This window comes from Chiloscyllium punctatum, chromosome 5 (assembly GCF_047496795.1).
Source record: "Chiloscyllium punctatum isolate Juve2018m chromosome 5, sChiPun1.3, whole genome shotgun sequence".
Taxonomy (NCBI): domain Eukaryota; kingdom Metazoa; phylum Chordata; class Chondrichthyes; order Orectolobiformes; family Hemiscylliidae; genus Chiloscyllium; species Chiloscyllium punctatum.
In genome coordinates, this window is record NC_092743.1 from 80,534,467 (window position 1) to 80,557,374 (window position 22,908).

General features: G+C 41.6%; 1 protein-coding gene across 1 annotated transcript in view; it reads right to left on the reverse strand.

Moving 5' to 3' along the window:
• c5h18orf63 (chromosome 5 C18orf63 homolog) overlaps nucleotides 1–21,221 on the reverse strand; it is a 78,621-nt gene extending 57,400 nt beyond the window's left edge. Inside the window, exons 1-4 of the mRNA XM_072570641.1 lie at nucleotides 21,119–21,221; nucleotides 18,514–18,682; nucleotides 13,474–13,546; nucleotides 5,821–5,877 (exon numbers count right to left, since the gene is read on the reverse strand). Coding sequence (XP_072426742.1) covers nucleotides 5,821–5,877; nucleotides 13,474–13,546; nucleotides 18,514–18,644 — 261 coding nt within the window. The 5' untranslated portion in view covers nucleotides 18,645–18,682; nucleotides 21,119–21,221. The remainder of the gene's footprint in view (nucleotides 1–5,820; nucleotides 5,878–13,473; nucleotides 13,547–18,513; nucleotides 18,683–21,118) is intronic.
• Nucleotides 21,222–22,908: the final 1,687 nt, after the last annotated feature.

Genomic DNA, 22,908 nt, shown 5'->3' on the forward strand with positions numbered 1-22,908 from the left:
GAGAGAGAAAGAAAAAAAAAGAGTCCACTGGACTACCTTCCCAGTCTTTATCTGCCCTCAATACACATGTTTTATTTTGTCTGTCTGCACAGGTGTGTAGAGGAAAAGTTCAAGAAGTGTGTTATACTTTTAAATCGTAGTCTTATGTGTTGATGATTACAATTGTTTATCATAATTAGAAACTAGTTGTTTGCAATAAATAACAAATATTGTCAAGAAAGAAAGGTAACTTGTGGATTTTTCACTGTTGTAAAACCTTTAACTTGTAATGACTCAGGGACTAGCAGGGCTTGATTGCAGCACACTGATCCATTGTAATATAACAAGATGGGAAGCCAATGGTGGTAAATGTAGTGATTATAATGAGGTCAGCCAGGTGAACCTCAGAATATGAATTCACTAATTGGTGCTGTTAATCTGGTTCAATCAGAGAGCATAAGATGATAAGAACAGGGAGCTCAGCTTGTGCCTTTCACTGTGTCTCACACACATGGGTGCGGGGGAATAATTGAGCACTACCACAGGTAGTGTGGGGGGTAAAAGAAGAAGAAAAAAAAAGAATGTCAGAGACTCTGTTCATTCCAAAAGCTACCTCTGAGGGAGCTGGACCAGTGTGCAGGGACTCTCCTCTTGATTGTTTCAAGAGAAGGGGGATTGATTCTGGGACTGGCTGGCCCACAGCCAGTGCATTAGAAGGAAAAAAGAAAAAGAACAGGGAGCTGACCTTGTGTCTTTCACTGTGTCTCAGACCTGCACACACACAACATGGGTGCAGGGGAATAAATGAGCACTACCACAGTTAGGTGGTAGTGTGGGGGTAATAAAAAAGTGTAATAAAAACAGAGAGCTGGGATTTGAGGTTTGTCCTCATTTCCCTGAAAACTGGTTGAACGGTGGGGTTTGGCTTTGTCATGCCTCTCCCTTGTAAATGGCTGTTTATCTATATATAGTTGTTAATGTTAATTGTTTATAAAAACTACGGTCTAATAAAATTTTTAAAAATTCAGAATCTCCTCAAAAAAAGAACAGGGAGTTGGATCAGTGTTAATACAGGACTGAACAAATGAGGTTTAGATTGGATGTTAGGAAAGACCCAGAGGAGAAAGTCCAGATCTGTAAAGTATCATATGGGAGCCTTGAGACTGAACATGAGTAAACTGTTCACTGAGTGTTCTGCAGCCTAGTTCATTACTATCTTAACCTATTGTTCACATAAAATGTAACCTTCAGCACTTTTTATCTAATTTTGCTCAATTAAAGTCAACTACAATACTGTGGGCGGCACGGTGGCACAGTGGTTAGCACTGCTGCCTCACAGTGCCGGAGACCCGGGTTCAATTCCTGCCTCAGGCGACTGACTGTGTGGAGTTTGCACGTTCTCCCCGGGTGCTCCGGTTTCCTCCCACAGTCCAAAGATGTGCCGGCCAGGTGAATTGGCCATGCTAAATTGCCCGTAGTGTTAGGTAAGGGGTAGATGTAGATGTAGATGTAGGGGTATGGGTGGGTTATGCTTCGGCGGGGCGGTGTGGACTTGTTGGGCCGAAGGGCCTGTTTCCACACTGTAAGTAATCTAATCTAATCTAAACCATGATTACTGCATCAGATTAAAGTAGCACAATGAAAACTACTGAATTAAAAATGTGATCTTCCAGTTCATAATTCTCAGGTAGTCTTGCTGAATCACAGGACAATTTTAATATTTTCAGTGCAGTTTATGTTTAATGACCAAGATCATTTTTATTTCCTGTCAATCTCATTTCAGATTAGTTTATATTGCATCATTTCACATTACTCTCATTTCAATCACCTTTATAAAGAATACTCTAATTTCAGCTAGAACTTGATTCAAACCTAATTTACAATGATGAATACAACAATTTTCACTCTGAGGTCTACTTGTTCAACTTAAAATGAATTTCAACCCAAATCCTAGTGGGAGAAAGTTCATAAAGACACACAAAATGCATAAAAGCAGAATTACTGATGATTTACCAAATGTATTCAAGCACATTATTACTTTTGTGAAATATTACAATGGACTTTTCATCTGAAGAAAAAGGTATCTATATATTAAACTCTCATTATGTCAGACTTGATAATGCATATCAATAACATTGGGTCTCTAATATTGAAATCCTACACTAATTAGCAAAAATTAATTATTTAAAACACTCAGTTTGAAAGAAAATTATATTTAAGACTCCTGAAAGACCAATAACTCCCATCAATGTTGATGTTATAAAACAATTCAATTCTATTTACTTACATTTCTGAAATGAAGTTCAACTCAATCATGACTAATAAGGAACAATGCTGGCAGTGTATATCTGTATATGAGGAAAGGGTCATGTGAGGGAGGCGTGGTTTAATAAGGAATTGGAATCCCTTGTTAAAGGGAAGAGGGCGGCCGATGTAAAGATGAGGCGTGAAGGTTCAACTGGGGCGATTGAGAGTTATAAGGAGCCAGGAAGGATCTGAAGAGAGAGCTAAGAGCAGCAAGGTGGGGACATGAAAAGTCCTTAGTTGGTAGGATTAGGGAAAACCCAAAGGCTTTCTATAGGTATGTCAGGAATAAAAGAATGACTAGGGTAGGAATAGGTCCAGTCAAGGATAGTAGTGGGAAGTTGCGTGTGGAGGCTGAAGAGATTGGGGAGGCACTGAATGAATACTTTTCGTCAGTATTCACTCAGGAACAGGACATTGTTGCCGATGTGAATACTGAGTCACAATTAATTAGAATGAACGGCTTTGAGGTATGTAGGGAAGAGGTGTTGGAAATTCTGGAAAGGGTGAAAATAGATAAGTCCCCTGGGCCCGATGGTATTTATCCTAGTATTCTCTGGGAAGCAAGGGAGGAGATTGCAGAGCCATTGGCCTTGATTTTTATGTCCTTGTTGTCTACAGGAATAGTGCCAGAAGACTGGAGGATAGCAAATGTGGTTCCCGTGTTCAAGAAGGGGAGTCGGGATAACCCTAGTAACTATAGGCCGGTGAGCCTCACTTCTGTTGTGGGCAAAGTCTTAGAGAGAATTGTAAGGGATAGGATTTATGAACATCTGGATAGGAATAATGTGATCAAGGATAGTCAGCATGGTTTTGTGAGGGCAGATCGTGCCTCACAAACCTTATTGAATTCTTTGAGAAGGTGACTAAGGAGGTGGACGAGGGTAAACCGGTAGATGCGGTGTACATGGATTTTAGTAAGGCGTTTGATAAGGTTCTCCATGGTAGGCTATTGCATAAAATATGGAGGTACGGCATTGAGGGTGAGTTGGAGGTTCGGATTAGGAATTGGCTGGCTGGAAGAACAGAGGGTAGTAGTTGATGGTAAAGGTTCATCTTGGAGTGCAGTTACTAGCGGTGTTCCGCAAGGATCTGTTTTGGGACCAATGCTGTTTTTCATTTTTATAAATGACCTGGAGGAGGGGCTAGAAGGTTGGGTGAGCAAGTTTGCGGATGATACTAAAGTCGGTGGAGTTGTTGACAGTGAGGAAGGATGTGTCAGGTTACAGCGGGATATAGATAAGCTGCAGTGCTGGGCAGAAAGGTGGCAAATGGAGTTCAATGTGGGTAAGTGTGAGGTGATTCACTTTGGTATGAGTAATAAAAAGATGGGGTACTGGGCTAATGGTCGGATACTTGGTAGCGTGGATGAGCAGAGGGATCTTGGTGTCCATGTACACAGATCTCTGAAAGTTGCCACCCAGGTAAATACTGCGGTGAAGGCGGCATATGGCGTACTGGCTTTTATTGGTCGAGGAATTGAGTTCCGGAGTCCTGAGGTCATGTTGCAGTTGTATAAGACTCTGGTGCGGCCGCATCTGGAGTATTGTGTGTGGTTTGGTCGCCATACTATAGGAAGGATATGGAGGCACTGGAACGGGTGCAGAAGAGGTTTACCAGGATGTTGCCTGGAATGGTAGGAAGATCATATGAGGAAAGGCTGAGGCTGTTTTCATTGGAGAAAAGAAGGTTTAGGGGTGACTTGATAGAGGTGTACAAGATGATTAGGGGTTTAGAAAGGGTTGACCATGACAACCTTTTTCCACGTATGGAGTCAGCTATTACGAGGGGGCATAGCTTTAAATTAAGGGGTGGTAGGTATAGGACAGATGTTAGGGGTAGATTCTTTACTCAGCGAGTCGTGAGTTCATGGAATGCCCTGCCAGTAGCAGTGGTGGACTTTCCCTCTTTATGGGAATTTAAACGGGCATTGGATAGGCATATGGAGGATAGTGGGTTAGTGTAGGTTAGGTGGGGCTTAGATCGGCACAACATCGAGGGCCAAAGGTCTGTATTGCGCTGTATTTTTCTATGTTCTCTGAAATAGAACATCCACAACTACAAAGCAAGCTTAACGTTACTCAGCACTTGTTGTAAACACAGGGTGTATGTGTCCTTTGTGTGACATGTAAATGTATGACTGGTGAAAGATAGGTGCAAAGCAACAGAACTTAAGACCTACTGATGAACCTAATAACTATGATCAAATACACATAAATAATCTCAAATGTACTTGAGACTCTTAATATAATAAGTATTTGGGGAATATGGCACACTGAGAAATAAAACAAAGGGCAAGTACCACCTGGCTGGTAAATACTATAGTTGTAAGAAAAATGTCTTAATTTTCCAACATTCACCTGTATTGATACTTAAGACCTAAGACACAGGAGCAGAAATTAGGTCATTCTGCCCATCAATTCTGTTATGCCATTCAATCGTGGATAATAAGTTTCTCAAACCCATTTTCCTGCTTTCTCCCCATAAACTTTGATGCCCTTGACAATCAAGAATCTATCTATTTCCATCTTAAATATGCTCAATGACCTGGCCTCCATAGCCTTCTGTAACAGTGAATTCTGTAGCTGGAGAAGTTTCTTCTTATCGGTTCTAAAAGATCTTCCCTTTACTGTAAGGTTGTGCCCTAGTCTCTCTTACCAATGGAAATATCTTCTCAACATTCACTCTGTCTAGACTTTTCAGTTTCAATTGAATCTCTCCTTGTCCCTCTAAATTCCATGGACTATAGACCTAGAGTCCTTAAACATTCCTCATATGTAAGCTTTTCATTCCTGGGACCATTCTTGTGAACCTCCTCTGAACTTCCAGGGCCAATACATTCTTCCTGAGATATGGGGCCCAAATCTGCACACAATACTCTAAAAATATTGAACAGAGCCTTATAGAGCCTCAGAAGTACATCACTTATATTCAAGTCCTCTCAAAATAAATGCCAACATTGCATTTGCCTTCCTAACTACTGATTCAACCTCAAGTTTACCTTGGGAGAATCCTGGACTAGAACTCCCAAGTCTCTTTGCACTTCACTTGTCCACAATATACATTGCATGCTTATTTTAAATTCCTATCTACTTGAAATAAATTCCCTCAATGTGAAATCATGGGCTATATGTGGGATTTTTACACTGAAGTTGTGATCTAATCTTGCTATTGTACTTTTTAAGTCAACGGAACAATCCAGTGCTCAGATTCCTCAGTATAATCAGGAGGAATATTATCAAGTCTTGAACAGAAAGAAAGAGAGATAAGGTAATTGATTTAAAGTGCTCAGCTTAAAAAATAAGCAAAATAAGACAGGGAAACACAAGAAACATACTAAGAAAGCACTTCACGAAAGCATATGCAACTTTTGACAGCTACTAAAGAACTTAAAACATGTGCATTTAAATCTGAGAATAAATTCTCTAGACACATCCAAAACTTCTCAAACTCTATCAGTAAACTGACAAGTACACATACCATATTGTTAAAAATCTGATATTTCACCAATAATATTTGTTCTGTTCAGCAACTTACCGTTCCTCCCTGTTTTTGAACATATGCTTGAATGTTTCCCATCTTATAAAAGGGTATCTGAAAAACAAACCCACCTTTCACAAACTGTGGGTAGACATTGTTTCTGTGGTATCAGTGTTATAGAGTCATAGAAATTTACAGCATGGAAACAGACCCTTCCGTCCAACCCGTTCATGCAAATCAGATATCCCAACCTAATCTAGTCCCACCTGCCAGCACCTGGCCCATATCCCTCCAAACCCTTCCTATTCATATACCCATCTAAATGCTTTTTATATGTTGCAATTGTACCAGCCTCCATCACTTCCTCTGGCTGATGAGCAGAACTTGCATGGAACTATGTAGGTTATGGATGTCAAATAAATATTTAGATGAATTAGATTTTCCCTTTCTCAACTTCCCTGACATAGGCACATGTTAGTTAAGTGCCTTTCAACATGCTTCGTATTTGTGTCTTTAGCATTATGTTAGGATCTTCACCCGCACATTTTCTAAAATGCAACTTTTTCACTTATTTACTGAAATACTGGTTACTGTGTTATATTTATTGAAGTTCAAAGCCAAATACCAAAAGTATAGTTTAAAAATGGGACTCTGCCCGAAAGTGGCTACAACTAAAGTTAAATATGCATCTGGAAGCCTGCCAACATCAGCCAAGGCTGCAATCTAGTCAGCTCAGCATTGATCACATTGAGCAGAGAGGTACTGCGGATCAAGATTAATGGCAAATTAGTAATTGTTAGAAGTGTTTGACCATGAATATGATATCAAAAGATATTGTTGTTGATATCTTTCCCAGCATAACTGAACTCCTAAAGGTATTATCATCAAGATAACTTATATCAAATGAAAATAATGGTGATACTACATAGATCCCATTACTAATAGAATAGGCACGGTGGCAGTGGTTAACGCTGCTGCCTCACAGCGCCAGAGACCCGGGTTCAATTCCCGCCTCAGGCGACGGACTGTGTGGAGTTTGCACATTCTCCCCATGTCTGCTTGGGTTTCCTCCAGGTGCTCCGGTTTCCTCCCACAGTCCAAAGACGTGCTGGTCAGGTGAAATGGCCATGCTAAGTTGCCAATAGTGTTAGGTGTAGGGGTATGGGTGGGTTGCACTTCAGCGGGTCGTGTGGACTTGTTGGGCCGAAGGGCCTGTTTCCACACTGTAAGTAATCTAGGATGAGTTAAATTTACCACTACTTTCTGTTTTCTAATGTTAACTGCTTTCCATTCAAATGCTAATTATCATTGCTTCATATTCCCAGTCTCCAACTTAATCATCTGTCAAACAGTTTTGTGAACATTGAGGCTTATTTCCATCATATGTAATGCTAGATGAAGATCGATAATTTGTGGCTTTCTTTTCCTAAATAATTTAATTACATCAGTCACAACAAATTTATTGAGCTTCTGATATTAGCCTGAGAAGAATTCACATTTTTGGATCACTGGAATCTCTTTTGGGGTAGATGTGACTTGTACAAGAAGGATGGATTGCACCTAAATTGGAAGGGGACTAATATACTGGCAGGGAGATTTGTTAGAGCTGCTCAGGAGGAATTAAACTAGTAAGGTGGGGGTGTGGAACCCAGGGAGATAGTGAGGAAAGAGACCAATCTGAGACTGGTACAGTTGAGAACAGAGCAAGTCAAACAATCAGGGCAGACAGGACTAATAAATTAAACCACATTTATTTCAATGTAACGGGCAGATAAACTCAGGACATAGTTAGGAACATGGGACTGGGTTATCATAGCAATTACAGAAACCTGGCTCTGGGATGGGCAGAACTGGCAGCTTAATGTTCCAAGATACAAATGCTACAGGAAGGATAGAAAGGGAGGCAACAGAAGAGGGGGAGTGGCATTTTTGATAAGGGATAGCATTACAGCTGTACTGAGGGAGGATATTTCCGGAAATACATCCAGGGAAGTTATTTAGGTGAAACAGAAATAAGAAAGGGATGACCACCTTATTGGGATTGTATTATAGACCTCTAATAGTCAGAGGGAAATTAAGAAACACACTTGTAAAGAGATCTCAGCTATCTGTAAGAATATAGGGCGGTTATGGTAGAGGATTTTTAACTTTCCAAACATAGACTGGGACTGCCATAGTGTTAAGGGTTTAGATAGAGAGGAATTTGTTAAGTGTGCACAAGAAAATTTTCTGATTCAGTATGTGGATGTATCCACTAGAGAAGGTGCAAAACCTGACCGACTCTTGGGAAATAAGGCAGGGCAAATGACTGAGGTGTCAATGGGGGAGCACTTTGCAGCCAGCAACCATAGTTCTCTTAGATTTAAAATAGTGTTGGAAAAGGATAGACCAGATCTAAAAGTTGGAAGTTCTAAATTGGAGAAAGGCCAATTTTGACGGTATTAGGCAAGAACTTTCAAAAGCTGATTGGGGGCAGATGTTTGCAAGTAAACGGACGGCTGGAAAATGGGAAGCCTTCAGAAATGAGATAATGAGATACCAGAGAAAGTATGTTCCTGTTAGGGTGAAAGGAAAGGCTGGTAGGTGTAGGGAATGCTGGATGACTAAAGAAGTTAAGGGTTTGGTTAAGAAAACAAAGGAAGCATATGTCAGGTATAGACAGGATAGATCGAGTGAATCCTTAGAAGAGTATAAAGGAAGTAAGAGTATACTTAAGAGGGAAACAAGGAGGGCAAAAAAGGGGACATGAGAAAGCTTTGGCAAATAAAAGTTAAGGAGACTCCAAAGGGTTTTTACAAATACAGTAAGGACAAAAGGGTAACTAGGGAGAGAATAGGGCCCCTCAAAGCTCAGTAAAGTTGCTTTTGTGTGGAGCCACAGAAAATGGGGGGAGATACTAAATTAGTATTTTGCATCATTATTTACTGTGGAAAAGATGGAATGTAAGATATAGAATGTAGGGAAATAGATGGTGACATTTTGAAAAATGTCTATATTCCAGAGGAAGAAGTGCTGGATAACTTGAAATGCATAATTGTAGATAAATCCCCAGGACCCGATCAGATGTACCCTAGAACTCTGTGGGAAGCTAGAGAAGTGATTGCTGGGCCTCATGCTGAGATATATTTAGATTAGATTAGATTACTTAGTGTGGAAACAGACCCTTCGGCCCAACAAGTCCACACCGCCCCGCCGAAGCGCAACCCACCCATACCCCTCCATCTACCCCTTACCTAACACTACGGGCAATTTAGCATAGCCAATTCACCTGACCTGCACATCTTCGGACTGTGGGAGGAAACCGGATTTGTTTCATCGACAGTCACAGGTGAGGTGCCAGAAAACTGGAGATTGGCTACCGTGGTGCCACTGTTTAAGAAGGGTGGTAAGGACAAGCCAAGGAACTATAGACCAGTGAGCCTGACCTCGGTGGTGGGCAAGTTGTTGGAAGGAGTCCTGAAGGACAGGATGTACATGTATTTTGATTGGCACGGACCAATTAGGAATAGGCAACATGGCTTTGTGTGTGGGAAGTCACATCTCACAACTTGATTGAGTTTTTTTGAAGAAGTAACAAAGAGGATTGGTGAGGGCAGAGCAGTAGATGTGATCTATATGGACTTCAGTCAGGCTTTCAACAAGGTTCTCAATGGGAGACTGGTTAGCAAGGTTAGATCTCACGGAATACAGGGAGAACTAGCCATTTGGATACAGAACTGGCTCAAAGGTAGAAGACAGAGGGTGGTGGTGGAGGGTTGTTTTTCAGACTGGAGGCCTGTGACCAGTGGATTGCCAAAAGGATCGGTGCTGGGTCCTCTACTTTTCGTCATTCATATAAACGATTGGGATGCGAGCATAAAAGGTATAGTTAGTAAGTTTGCAGATGTCACCAAAATTGGAGGAGTAGTGGACAGCGAAGAAGGTTACCTCAGATTATAACAGTATTAGATTAGATTAGATTCTCTACAGTGTGGAAACAGGCCCTTCGGCCCAACAAGTCCACACCGACCCTCCAAAGAGTAACCCACCCAGACCCATTTCCCTCTGACTGATGCACCAAACACTATGGACAATTTAACATAGCCAATTCATCTGACCTGCACATCTTTGGACTGTGGTAGGAAACCGGACCAGCCGGAGGAAACCCATGCAGACATGGGGAGAATGCGCAAACTCCACACAGACAGTTACCCAAGGCTGGAATTGAACCTGGGAAGCTGGTGCAGTGAGACAGCAGTGCTAACCACTGAGCCACCGTGCCGCCTGATCTGATCTTGATCAGGTGCGCCAAAAGGCTGAGAAGTGGCAGATGGAGTTTAATCCAGATAAATGAAGTTGTTGCATTTTGGGAAAGCAAATCTTAGCAGGACTTCTACACTTAATGGTAAGGTCCTAGGGAGTGTTGCTGAACAAAGAGACCTTGGATTGCAGGTTCATAGCTCCTTGAAAGTGGAGTCGCAGGTAGATAGGATGGTGGAGAAGGCGTTTGGTATGCTTTCCTTTATTGGTCAGAGTACTGAGTACTGGAGTTGGGAGGTTATGTTGTGGCTGTACAGGACATTGGTTAGGCCACTGTTGGAATATTGCTTGCAATTCTGCTCTCCTTCCTATTGGTTGTAAAACTTGAAAGGGTACAGAAAAGATTTACAAGGATGTTGCCAGGGCTGGAGGATTTGAGCTGTAGGGACAGGCTGAACAGCTGGGGCTGTTTTCCCTGGAGCGTCAGTGGCAGAGGGAAAACCTTATAGAGGTTTACAAAATTATGATGGGCATGGAAAGGATAAATAGACAAAGTCTTTTCCTTGGGGTCGGGGAGTCCAGAACTAGAGGGCATAGGTTTAGGGTGAGAGGGGAAAGATATAAAAGAGACCTAAGGGACAACTTCTTCACACAGAGGGTGGTACGTGTATGGAATGAGCTGCCAGAGGAAGTGGTGGAGGCTGGTACAATTGCAACATTTAAAAAGGCATTTGGATGGGTATATGAATAGGAAGGGTTTGGAGGGATATGGGCCGGGTGCTGGCAGGTGGGACTAGATTGGGTTGGGATATCTGGTCAACATGGACGGATTGGACCGAAGGGTCTGTTTCCATGCTGTACATCTCTATGACTCTAAGATCCTCCATCTCTTTTTGTAAGGTTCCAGGTTTTATCTGATGTGATTAACTATAGCTTGAGATAAATCAGTTCAGTTGGCAAAAATTATAGAACTTCAAAGTATTGGAAAAAAAGATTGACACCACATAACACAAGTCTACATTACCATGAGAGATTATATGCTGGGGAAAATAGGTAGATTTAAGAGAAACAGTATTTAAAATCTAAAAAGCAGTTTGATGATTCAATTCCAGAGATCAGATCATGCTCAAAAGGCAGAAGTGCAAAATAGGTTGTAGGGCTGGAGGAGATGATGGGGATAGGGTAAGGCAAGACATGAAGCATTTGAAAAAACAATTACTTTTGAAATGGAGTTATCACTGTGAAGTATAAAATGCAGAAGCCAAATTGTATGCAGCAGGGTTTCATTGACAGCATGAGATAATTACCTGCATATAAGTTTTAATGATCTTGAGGATGATTGTTTACCAGAATACAAAGAGGCCCTTTACTTTTCCTTGACCCTTTTGTGGGAATTAGGGGCTGCGGACTGATAAATAAGGGGGATAGAGGAAGGAGAGACAATTGGATTTGTAGGTAGGTAAAGCGCAGATGGGAATGGGGGTCATATGGCGTGGGTATCTGTCCAATGCCAGTAACACTCTGGCTTCAACTGGGATTGAGAGGTGTTGCGTTATCGGCTATTTTATTAACTCAGTCACCAGCTCACTATATTCATGAATCCCCTTTCATTCATTCATAACCCTTTACTAACCTGTTATTTACTATAACACCATTTCTTTCATTCATTCATAAAACTGCAGTTCTGTAGTACCCAAATTTAAAAACGCTTTCAAACCAATCACTGCATTTCCACACCTTATCAGCCCTTGCTACAAGCAGTGTTTACCTCAGCATACAGAACAATACCATCCCCATCTAGTCCCCACGCAACATTACCTGTTAAATATCCTATTACTGTGCCATTATCCCTTTAAGAAACTAACTGACAAAACAACGCTTGTATAAATGAATCTCATACCGGCAATAATACATAAATCTCACCACACAGCTGCAGTAATCAGTTTAATGTTCTTTTATTATGATTTCTAACTTATTTAGACCATACAGACTTAGTACTTTTACTAACATTTACTAAAAGACAAAAGATCTAACACCTCTAATTATTCAAGCAGACTGTCAGACATCCCATCAGATGTAGCAGCCAGCAATTAGTACCACTTTTAATCCATCTCCTGTCTCCTAAAACAGAAGCCCTTCAAACCTTTGTGTAATAGAGATGAAAAATGTAACACTACAGTAATGGTATGTAAGAACTGTGTACACAGTGGCTCTTGTAAGAACGGTATTTCGGGATTCTATGGCTTCCTCGAACTTGTGCCATGATTGCTGAACAAAGAGGCTACTTTCGCCAATCAAAGAGTTTGGTCCTTATTTGAACATGATCCCACAGATACAACATATGACCACAAAGGACAAGGCATATGTCAGGCTGTGGTGCTGTGGGGAGACAGACAGGTGCAAGCTCGTGTAGACAGGTTGGGTGGTGTCCTGGGGAATACAAGAGCAAGATCTGTATGGTGAACTGATCGAAGATACTAGTTTGACCTCAGTTGCAGTTGTAGATATAGGCTGTAGTTGGAGTTGAGGGTGTAGACACTGCAGAACAGGCTTACGATAATGGTTTAGATTAGGGTGGTGCTGGAAAAGCACAGCAGGTCAGGCAGCATCCGAGGAGTAGTAAAATCGACGTTTCGGGCAAAAGCCCTTCATCAGGAATACAGGCAGAGAGCCTAAAGGGTGAAGAGATAAATGAGAGGAGGGTGGGGAGAAAGTAGCATAGAGTACAATAGGTGAGTGGGGGAGGGGATAAAGGTGATAGATCAGGGGGAGGGTGGGGTGGATAGGTGGAAAAGAAGATAGGCAGGTAGGACAAGTCATGGAGACAGTGCTGAGCTGGAAGTTTGGAACTGGGGTGAGGTGGGGGAAGGGGAAAATGAGGAAACTGTTGAAGTCCACATTGATGCTCTGGGGTTGAAGTGTTCAGAGGGCTTTTTCCCGAAATGTCGATTTTACTACTCCTCGGATGCTGCCTGACCTGCTGTGCTTTTCCAGCACCACCCTAATCTAAACTCTGGTTTCCAGCATCTGCAGTCATTGTTTTTACCTTACGATAATGGTTCCAGGCATGAGGAATTTCGTTTACGAAGACAGATTCGAAAAGATGATAGTGTTTTCTTTGGAGAAAAGAATGTGGAAAGGAAATCTGATTGAAAAATTCAAAATCATGAGGAATCTGGACACAGTAAATTGGAGAAAATGTTCACAACTCATGAAAGGATCCAGAATGAGAGGATACCAATTTGAAATAGTTAGTAAAGGTAGCAAAAATAAAATGATGAAAATAATTTTTCATGCAATAAATGGTAGGACACACTGCCTGAGTGACAGGTGGAGGTATGTTCAACTAAGAAATACAAAAGGGATTTTAATTATGCTTCTATAGTTTCTTAAAACATGTCTGTTGCATTAAGTACTCGTCTGCAATCCTTAAGAATTAACGTACAATAGCATACCAAAACTTATACTTACTGACATTATTGTGAGAATTTCTTTATATTCTCCTGGAGCAGCAAGGACTTCTGGATATAGAAATAGCAGTTCCCTGTGATGATAAAAAGGAACTTAATTTTCTGGGTATCCAGTCACTATTTAACAGAAACTGTTAAGTTAAAAGAATTATACTGTTATCCAATTACAATACAAGTGATGTTCTTGCATTTTAGAGTCCTCCTGTCAAAAGACTACCAGAGTTTTCCATTTGTAAAACATCCAAAGTATGGCTAACAGACTGGTGCAGAGCCAACAATCTGTCTCTGAAAATTGTCAAGATGAAAGACACGGTTGTTGACCTCAGGACAGCACGGAGCAACCACTTTCCGCTGTACATCAACAGCTCCCCCATGGAGATCGTGAAGAGCACCAAATTTCTTGGCATACACCTGGCAGAGAATCTCACCTGGACCCTCAAAACCAGCTCCATAGCTAAAAAAGTCCAGCAGCGTCTTTACTTTCTGTGCAGGCTGAGGAAAGCCCACTTCCCCCCCCAATCCTCACCACATTCAACAAAGGGTTCATTGAGAGTACCCTGAGCTCTTGCATCACTGCCTGGTTCAGGAATTGCACCTTCTCGGATTGTAAGACCCTACAACGGCATAGTGAGGACAGCTGAGAAGATCACTGGTGTCTCTCTTCCCTCCATTACAGTCATTTATACTGCATGCTGCATCCGAAAGGCTAAGAGCATTGTAGAAGACCCACACACCTCTCACTCAAACTCTTCTCCTTTCTGTCATCTGGCAGATACAGGAGCATACCATGTCTCATGGCCAGACTGTGCAACAGTTTCTTCCCCCAAGCATCAGGCTCCTTAACACAGTATAATTGGACCCTTTCCCATGTGAAATTCTTTAATATTTCTGCTAGAAAAATGTCTATTCCTCATCATTCTTCTGTTACACCATAACTTGTGTGTTTTGCACTTATGCGCTTTATGGGGTGTCCAATTGTGTACTTTGTGCTGTCAGCTACTCTCTACCGTCTCTAACAATAATAGTGATTCACAATGTAATTTACTTTAAATGATCTGTATGAAATTGCAACATAAACTGGGAACTGTGTACAAAGTCATGGAAACCTTTAAAACAAAATTTAGACATGGCTGTTACACTTTAAATGCACGTGCATTTTCCCAATCTCAGCCAAACTAAGAAGTGTAAAATGCCCATATTTATCTGTCCCAACACCATAGCAGACAAATTTTCTTACGAAACCTTTGTGATCTATTGCCAGAGTAACCTCCCATTTATATCTGGCAGTGAATTTATCAGATGTGAGTGTAAACGAGAATGGGAGCGGATTGGAGGGGATAGCATCAGGATGGTGTGCGTAAGGCTGATGTGGCTCTCAGAATCAGAATAATATCAGAAAAAAACTAAAAGCACTATTTCATAATTTGAGAGGAGAGCTAGGCAAAAATCCTGAGTTGAAATTACATTGGGAGGAAATGGTATGGTGACATTGTTAGTCAACCAGTAATCCAAAAGTAAAGGTAATGCTTTGAGGGTCTGGGTTCTCATCCAGTCATGGGAGATGGCAGAAATTGAATTTTTTTGAAAAAGTTTTCATAATTGCTTAGTTCACAAATGACCATTAGGAACAGAAAAACTGCCTGGTCCTGCCTTCATGCGATTGCATACTCCCCAAAATGTGGATGACTCTCTGAAATGGCCTAACCAGCTAGTTGTATCTTGCTAAAAGGTCTTAAAAAGAAAGAATGAAACCAGATGGATAACCAGCGTTAACCCAGGTATGGGAAACAACAGCAAACTCAGCCTTTTCAACCTCACAAAGCCCTCCTTTCTAATATCTGGGTTGAGTGCCTAAATCTGGACAGCTGTTTCATGGACTAGTCAAGCACAGCTTGAAAGTCGTTGTCACAGAATCATACATTATAGACAACATCACAGATTATACTGCCAACATCCCTGGGCATGTTGTGTAATAAGTATACAGTCAGGAGTGGGCAGTCCTAAGAGCTCTCAACATTGACCCATGAAATTTCAAGGCATCAGGTTAACTGTGGACAAGGAAACCTCCTGCTAGTTATTATGTACCAACCCCATCTCAGCTGATGCACCAGTACTCCTACAATTTGACCATAAGATACAGGAACAGAATTAGGCCATTTAGCCCACTGAGTCTGCTCTGCTATTTGGTCATGGCTGAGCTTTCTTAGCCCTATTCCGCTTTCTCCCTGCAACCTTTGGTCTCCTTTCTAATTGAGAACCTGTCTGTTTTAAATACACTCAACGACTTTGCCTCTATAGCTTTCTGCGACAATCCGTTTCACAGATTCACCACTCCCTAGCTGAAGAAATTCCTCGCCTCAATTCTAAAGGGTCAATCCTTTACTTTGAGGTTGTTCTCTCAGGTTTTCCTAATAGTAGAACCATCTTCTCCACGTCCACTCTATCCAGACATATCATAGTGTACAAGTTTCAATTAGATACCCACTTGTCCTTCTAAACTCAATCAAGTACAGACCAAGAGTCTGCAACCATTCCTCAGAGAACAAGACCTTTATTCTCAGCATCATTCTTATAAACCCCCTCCAATGCCAGCACATCCTTTTTAAGTATGGAACCCAAAACTGTGCACAATATTCCAAATGCAATCTGACAGGAGCTTTATACAGCCTCAGCAGAACATTTCTGCTCTTGCATTATAGCCTTCTCGAAATGAGGTGAACAATGCATTTGCCTTTCTGACTGCTAACTGAACCTGATGTTAATCTTACGAGAATCCTGAACTAGGACTCCCAAGTCCCTTTGTGCTTCAAATTTCTGAAGCATTTCTTCATTTAGAAAATAACCTATGCTTCTATTCCTCCTACCAAAGTGCATAACATCACACTTTCCCACATTCTGTTCCATCTGTCACTTCTTTGCCCACACTGCTAACTTGCCCAAATTCTTCTGCAGTATCTCTGCCTGCTCAGCACTACCTGTCATCTACAAACACAGTAACAATAAGTGAATACCAATTGAAGGGCACAGTGAAGGAAGCAAGGGCACAGAATGTATTCTGGGTGGGGGACTTCAATGTCCATCATCAAGAATGGCTCAGTAGCACCACTACTGATTATGCCCTGAAGGACAATCTGCCAGATCTGTCAAAAGATTTTGTCATCAGAGCTGTTGCAGATACCTCTGTGCATGACAGCACTGGTTGAGTTACCGCTGTACACAAAGTCAAGTCTTCAATATGGAGATACTAGCCATTGTGTCCATCACTAAAACCTTGCTAATTGTGATAGATGAGGAACAGATTTAGCAGCCCAAATGTTAGCATCCACGAGATGTTGTGGAGCATCAACCACAGCAGAAATTTTAAAAAATAATTTATAGCCTTGTGACGCAGCATATCCCTTACATTATCATGAATTTAAATCAGAAGTGACAAAGAGCATGTCAGGAGCAGCACAGGCACACATAAAAAGACACTTACTTAGTACTATCTGTTGCATGTTGCTAAGTTTGTGAGAAGACTTTTAGCTCGGGTGCTCGTTGTTGTGGTTCTGTTCGCCGAGCTGGGAATTTGTGTTGCAGACGTTTCGTCCCCTGTCTAGGCGACATCCTCAGTGCTTGGGAGCCTCCTGTGAGGCGCTTGTGTTGTTTCCTCCGGCATTTATAGTGGTTTGTCTCTGCCGCTTCCGGGTGTCATTTCCAGCTGTCTGCTGCACTGGCCGGTATTTTGGGTCCAGGTCGATGTGTTTGTTGATAGAATCTGTGGATGAGTGCCATGCTTCTAGGAATTCCCTGGTGTTCTCTGTTTGGCTTGTCCTATAATAGTGGTGTTGTCCCAGTCTAACTCATGTTGCTTGTCATCTGCATGTGTGGCTACTAAGGATAGCTGGTCGTGTCGTTTCGTGGCTAGTTGGTGTTCATGGATACAGATCATTAGCTGTCTTCCTGTTTGTCCGATGTAGTGTTTTGTGCAGTCCTTGCTTGGGATTTTGTACACCACATTGGTCTTGCTCATGCTGGGTATCTGGTCCTTTGTCCTGGTGAGTTGTTGTCTGAGAGTGGCTGTTGGTTTGTGTGCTGTTATGAGTTTTAGTGGTCGTAGTAGTCTGGCTGTCAGTTCAGAAATGTCCTTGATGTATGGTAACGTGGCTAGTCCTTTGGGTTGCGGCATGTCCTCATTCCATTGTCTTTCCCTTAGGCATCTGTTGATGAAATTGCGGGAGTATCTGCTTTTGGCAAATACATTGTAGAGGTGTTCTTCTTCCTCTTTTTGCAGTTCTGGTGTGCTGCAGTGTGTTGTGGCCCTTTTGACCAGTGTCTTGATGCAACTTCTTTTGTGTATGTTAGGGTGGTTGCTTTCATAGTTCAGGACTTGGTCTGTGTGTGTGGCATGGCACTCATCCACAGATTCTATCAACAAACACATCGACCTGGACCCAATATACCGACCACTGCAGCAGACAGCTGGAACTGACAACTGGAAGCGGCAGAGACAAACCACTATAAATGCCGAAGGAAACAACACAGAAGCGCTTCACAAGAGGCTCCCAAGCACTGAGGATGTCACCTAGATGGGACGAAACGTCTGCAACACAAATTTCCAGCTCGGGGAACAGAACCACAACAGCATGTTGCTTCTAGTGCAAGCCAAACAATAGAAGCAACATGCAACAGATAGTACTAAGCAAGCCCACAGCCAAGGGATCAGAATGAAGGTCTGCAGTCCTGCTATGAATGACAGTGGACAATTAAAGAACTAAGAGGAGCAGGTTTCACAAATACTCATATCTTCAATGATGGGAATGCAGAGCACACGAGTGCAAACGACAGGGATGAAACATTTGTAACCACTTTAAGCCAGAATTGTTAAGTGGGTGATCCATTTTATCCTTCTCTGAATTTAATATCCATCTGCACCTAAATCTATTCGACATGAATTTCAGCCTATTGTTAGCACAAAAATAGACATGTACATGACTGGAAAGGAGCATTAAGTAGTGATAGAAGGATATACTTTATTTTTCTAATGAGTGATTTATAGTACCTGCATGTTAAAATCTGTAAACTTCTTGCATCAGCATCATCACAGTTCAATTTTACTGTTATGCCACACAATTTCCGAAGGTCAGGAAGACTAATGAAGAACAAAGACTGAAAACTACAATTTTCCTTCATCTTTTTAGGTACTGAATGCGATCTGTATCTGCAAAAAACTATAGAAGATAAATATTAATAAAGTTGTTAAATTACTGCACGACCTACACTGATATGGGTTCATTTTAATGTACAAGATATCAAGATGAGCTTCAGAAGTATGAAGTCGTCAAAAATGGAAACATACACCCTTTCTGAGATTCCCAGGCAATGTGCCCTAGTCAAAGGAGAAAGGTCTAAAGAGTGTCTGTGCAATTGACTGTCTGTCAAGTTTCTCAAAAGTGTAACATTAGCTCCACGGCAGATCAGGGTCTAATTAATCTGGCTTGACTTGATTCCAAAACATGGCCCACTCATATCCAGAAACAACCCAGAATGAGTACTTGCTCTTTCTAACTTGTTATTTACACAATCCAAGACCCTAGCTGAAGTCTGGTGTACTACCAGACAGGCAAAACCCTTTACATTGGTAGGTTCCTTTTGCTGGAAAATTTACGACTTTTATTCAAGATCACTCACTCATGTCTTAACACAAATACTGAACCCAGTTATCTCCTAAAGGTTAGAAATTTAATTGTTTACAAAATTGCATAGGGGTGGTCTTCCAGTATTTATAGCCATATTGTGCAACAGGTCCACAGCAGACAGCATCTCCCTAGTCCCATTATTCCTGATGAAGGGCTTTTGCCCAAAATCTCGATTTTGCTGCTCCTCGGATGCTGCCTGAACTGCTGTGCTCTTCCAGCACCACTAATCCAAAATCTGGTTTCCAACAGCTGCAGTCATTGTTTTTACCATACTCATCCTAGAACATCTGGACGATAATGATACCTAAGTCAGGTTTCTACAGCTCCACTTTCAACACTATAATCCCAACGAAACTAAACTCCAAACTTCGAGACCTAGGTCACTGCTTTTCCCCTGCAATTGGATACTTGACTTCCTGACTCACAAATCGTAATAAGTAAACATAGACAACAGCACCTCCTTCACAACAATACTCAACATTGGCATCTCACACAGATGTGTACTCAGCCCCTTACTGTACTCCCTGTACACTCATAACTGGCTAAATTCCATCCAATTTCCATCTACAATTTTGCTGATAATACCAATGTTAAAGGTCAGATATCAAACAAAGAGGAGATAGAACATAGGAAAGAGATAGAGGGCTTGGTGGCATGGTCTAAAGATAACAATCTCTTCTTCAATGTCAACAAAACTAAACAATTGATTATTGACTTCAGGAAGCAAGGAGGGCATGTCCCTACCTACATCAAGAGAACAGAGGTGGAGATGGTCGATAATGTCAAGTTCCTAGGTGCGATCACCAACTATCTGGCCTGGACCATCCTTGTTGATGTGATGGTCAAGAAAGCACAAAGCTTCTTCTTCCTCAGGAGGCTAAGGAAATTTGGCATTTCCATAAGAATTCTCACCAACTTTTACAGATGCACCACAGAAAACATTCTAACTGGATGCATCACAGCTTGGTGTGGCAACTGCCCTGCCCAACCTACACAGAGCTGTGAACACAGCCCATTCCATCAGGCAAGCCAACCTTCCTTCCATCAACTCCAATTACACTTTTTGTTGCCTTGGAAAGACCAAGACCTGTCCCACCTCAGTTATAATCTCTTCCAACCTCTTCGGTCTGGCAGAAGGTACAAAAAGTTAAACATAGATACCAACATGTTCAAGAACAGCTTCTTCCCTACTGTTATTAGACTTCTGGATAGACCCCTGAAATTTCAAATCTAATGCTGATATTGCTTTTGTGCACCTACTTTGCAGCTGTAACTTTGTCTTCCTCACTGTTCTATCATGATCTTTGTTATGATCTGCATGTAGTGCATGCAAAAGAAAACTTTTCACTGTACCTAGGTACATACAGCAATAATAAATCAAATCAAATTATGCTAGTTGACAAAAGCAGGTTCAACATATCCTCCAGCATGTTTGTAAAGGCTTCAAAAAAGTAGCTAGATTTTCATTACCTGCATCAAATCAAATCATGTCTTTAGTAAATCACAATCTGGATTTAAAAAGCAAGTTAGAAAAGAAAAATCCTGCATTACACCGACCAAAGCCTCTAAAATCACACAATTTTGTCAAGTACATTTGAGAACTGCTGGGACACAATAACACAAACACACAATAACGCACAAAAAGCATTATGATCAGGAAAGTCTGATTTTGTTGTTGTGGGATGTTGTCTGAGGCACAAATCCTGTCCTGGGATAAGAAAACGAGAGGAAGAAAACGGCATAACTCCCCAGCTCGTTTTCCAAATGATTTTTTTTTGTTTTAATATGGCCAGTCAAAAAATAACGTGAAGCTTAAATAATTTCGGTCCAATCTTGCAGCAGCCGAGGTGAACACACCTCATAAACTGACCCTGCCACCTACAACGATCGAAGAACCTGATCCTCTGAACTGGGAGCAAACCTATCCTAAAGCACAATCAGACTAGAAAAATAAACTTGCTGAGGTACATGTGAAATGTTGCACAATGGTCTTCAGGTTTGTCCCCTCCCCAACCGTGCACTTCGTCGCAGGTTCAAAGACAAATTTCCCCCGTCCCTCTCGCGCTGGAAATGGCGCCAAATACAATCGATCAACAACCTCGCGACAGCAACACGCGAGCGCCCCTACGGCAGTACGCATGCGTCATTAACACCCCCCGCGCTCACATCTTTCCCCCAATCCACTGTTCCCAAGGTGCACAGCGAGGCATAGTGCCGATGAAGGGTGGTCTATGCCGTGGTGTACTGTGGGAAATAGGTGGCTCGATGAACATTTAAAATTACTCCTCTCCCTAGACCCGAGCACGTGACTGTGGTACCGATAGATGATAAATGTAGCCCCACCTTCGAGTTTACAAGCCCCGTGCTCAACATGCGGTCTGAAGTACGATTTTAATCGTCGCACGTAAACTTATCATTGTTTTATTCAGAGGCCTGGTGGTGAAGTTACAACCTGAAAGGTAAACTCTGCATCTCTTCACAGGTTTGGAGATGCCGGTGTTGGACTGGGGTGCACAAAGTTAAAAATCACACAACACAAGGTTATAGTCCAACAGGTTTAATTGGAAGCACTAGCTTTCTGAGTGCTGTTCCTTCATCAGGTGGTTGTGGAGGACACAATTGTAAGACACAGAATCTATAGCGATACCTGTTGGACTATAACCTGGTGTTGTGTGATTTTTAACTCTTCATAGATGTAGCTTGTTCTGTTCAGCATTTCCAGCATTTTTCTTATTTCAGATTTTCAGTGTCTGTAGCATTTTACTTCTGCGTTGTCACCAAGTTTTAAATCATTATCCCAAAATGTGAAGGTTTACAAATTTAGCGATCGGTGAAATTTGAAGTGGACGGATCTATGCACTCGTATCAGGAAGAACCCACTGCTTCATACAGTGGTAGTAGCGGGAGCTCTCAAGGCACTTAACAATATTTAGATTAATAATTGAAATGCCAGAGCACACAACACCCAGGTCAAATGCTGGAAAACAAAATAAATGCTTATAATGAATAAATGATTATAAAATATTTGTTTGAGCAATTTAAGCCAATAAACCACAGAACCCAAAGACACGTGATATATTTTATAAATGTCAGAAGTCATATGACAACTTATAAATTCAACAGGTTTAAAATCAGAAGTTTTGTTCCTTCAGGTGAAATGAAGGAAGCACAGAATGCACAAGCACAGAATATATAGATGGAGAGATAATGGCAAGATAGTTTACCTGGAATTACCTAGCTGTTAGCTTGCCACCTATATATTGACTTCCCTCCACTTCACCTGCTCAAGGAGCAGGGCTCCAAAAGCTTGTGATTTTAAACAAACCTGTTGGACTACAACCTGGTATTGTGTGACTTTTCACTTTGTCCACCCCAGTCCAACACTGGTACTTCTATATCATGTTAATAAAGGGTAGTGAAGAGGTCAGAGTGGAAATTGAAAATCATAAAACGAATATATACTGAGAATAAAACAGATGAGTATATATTTTTGGAAGTGAAGTTGATGAGTTACATTAAAATACCAATATTTGGGAATCCTAAAACACCCCAGGGGTGTTGCTGAACAAAAGGGACCTTGGAGTGCTAGTTCTTAGTTCCTTGAAAGTGGAGACACAGGTTATTGAAGAATGCATTTGGTACGCTTACCTTTATTGGTCAATGCATTGAGTATAAGAGTTAGGAGGATGTGTTGTGGCTGTACAGGATGTTGCTTGGGCAATTTCTGGAAAGTCGTGGTGGTGGGTATGTTTGCCGAG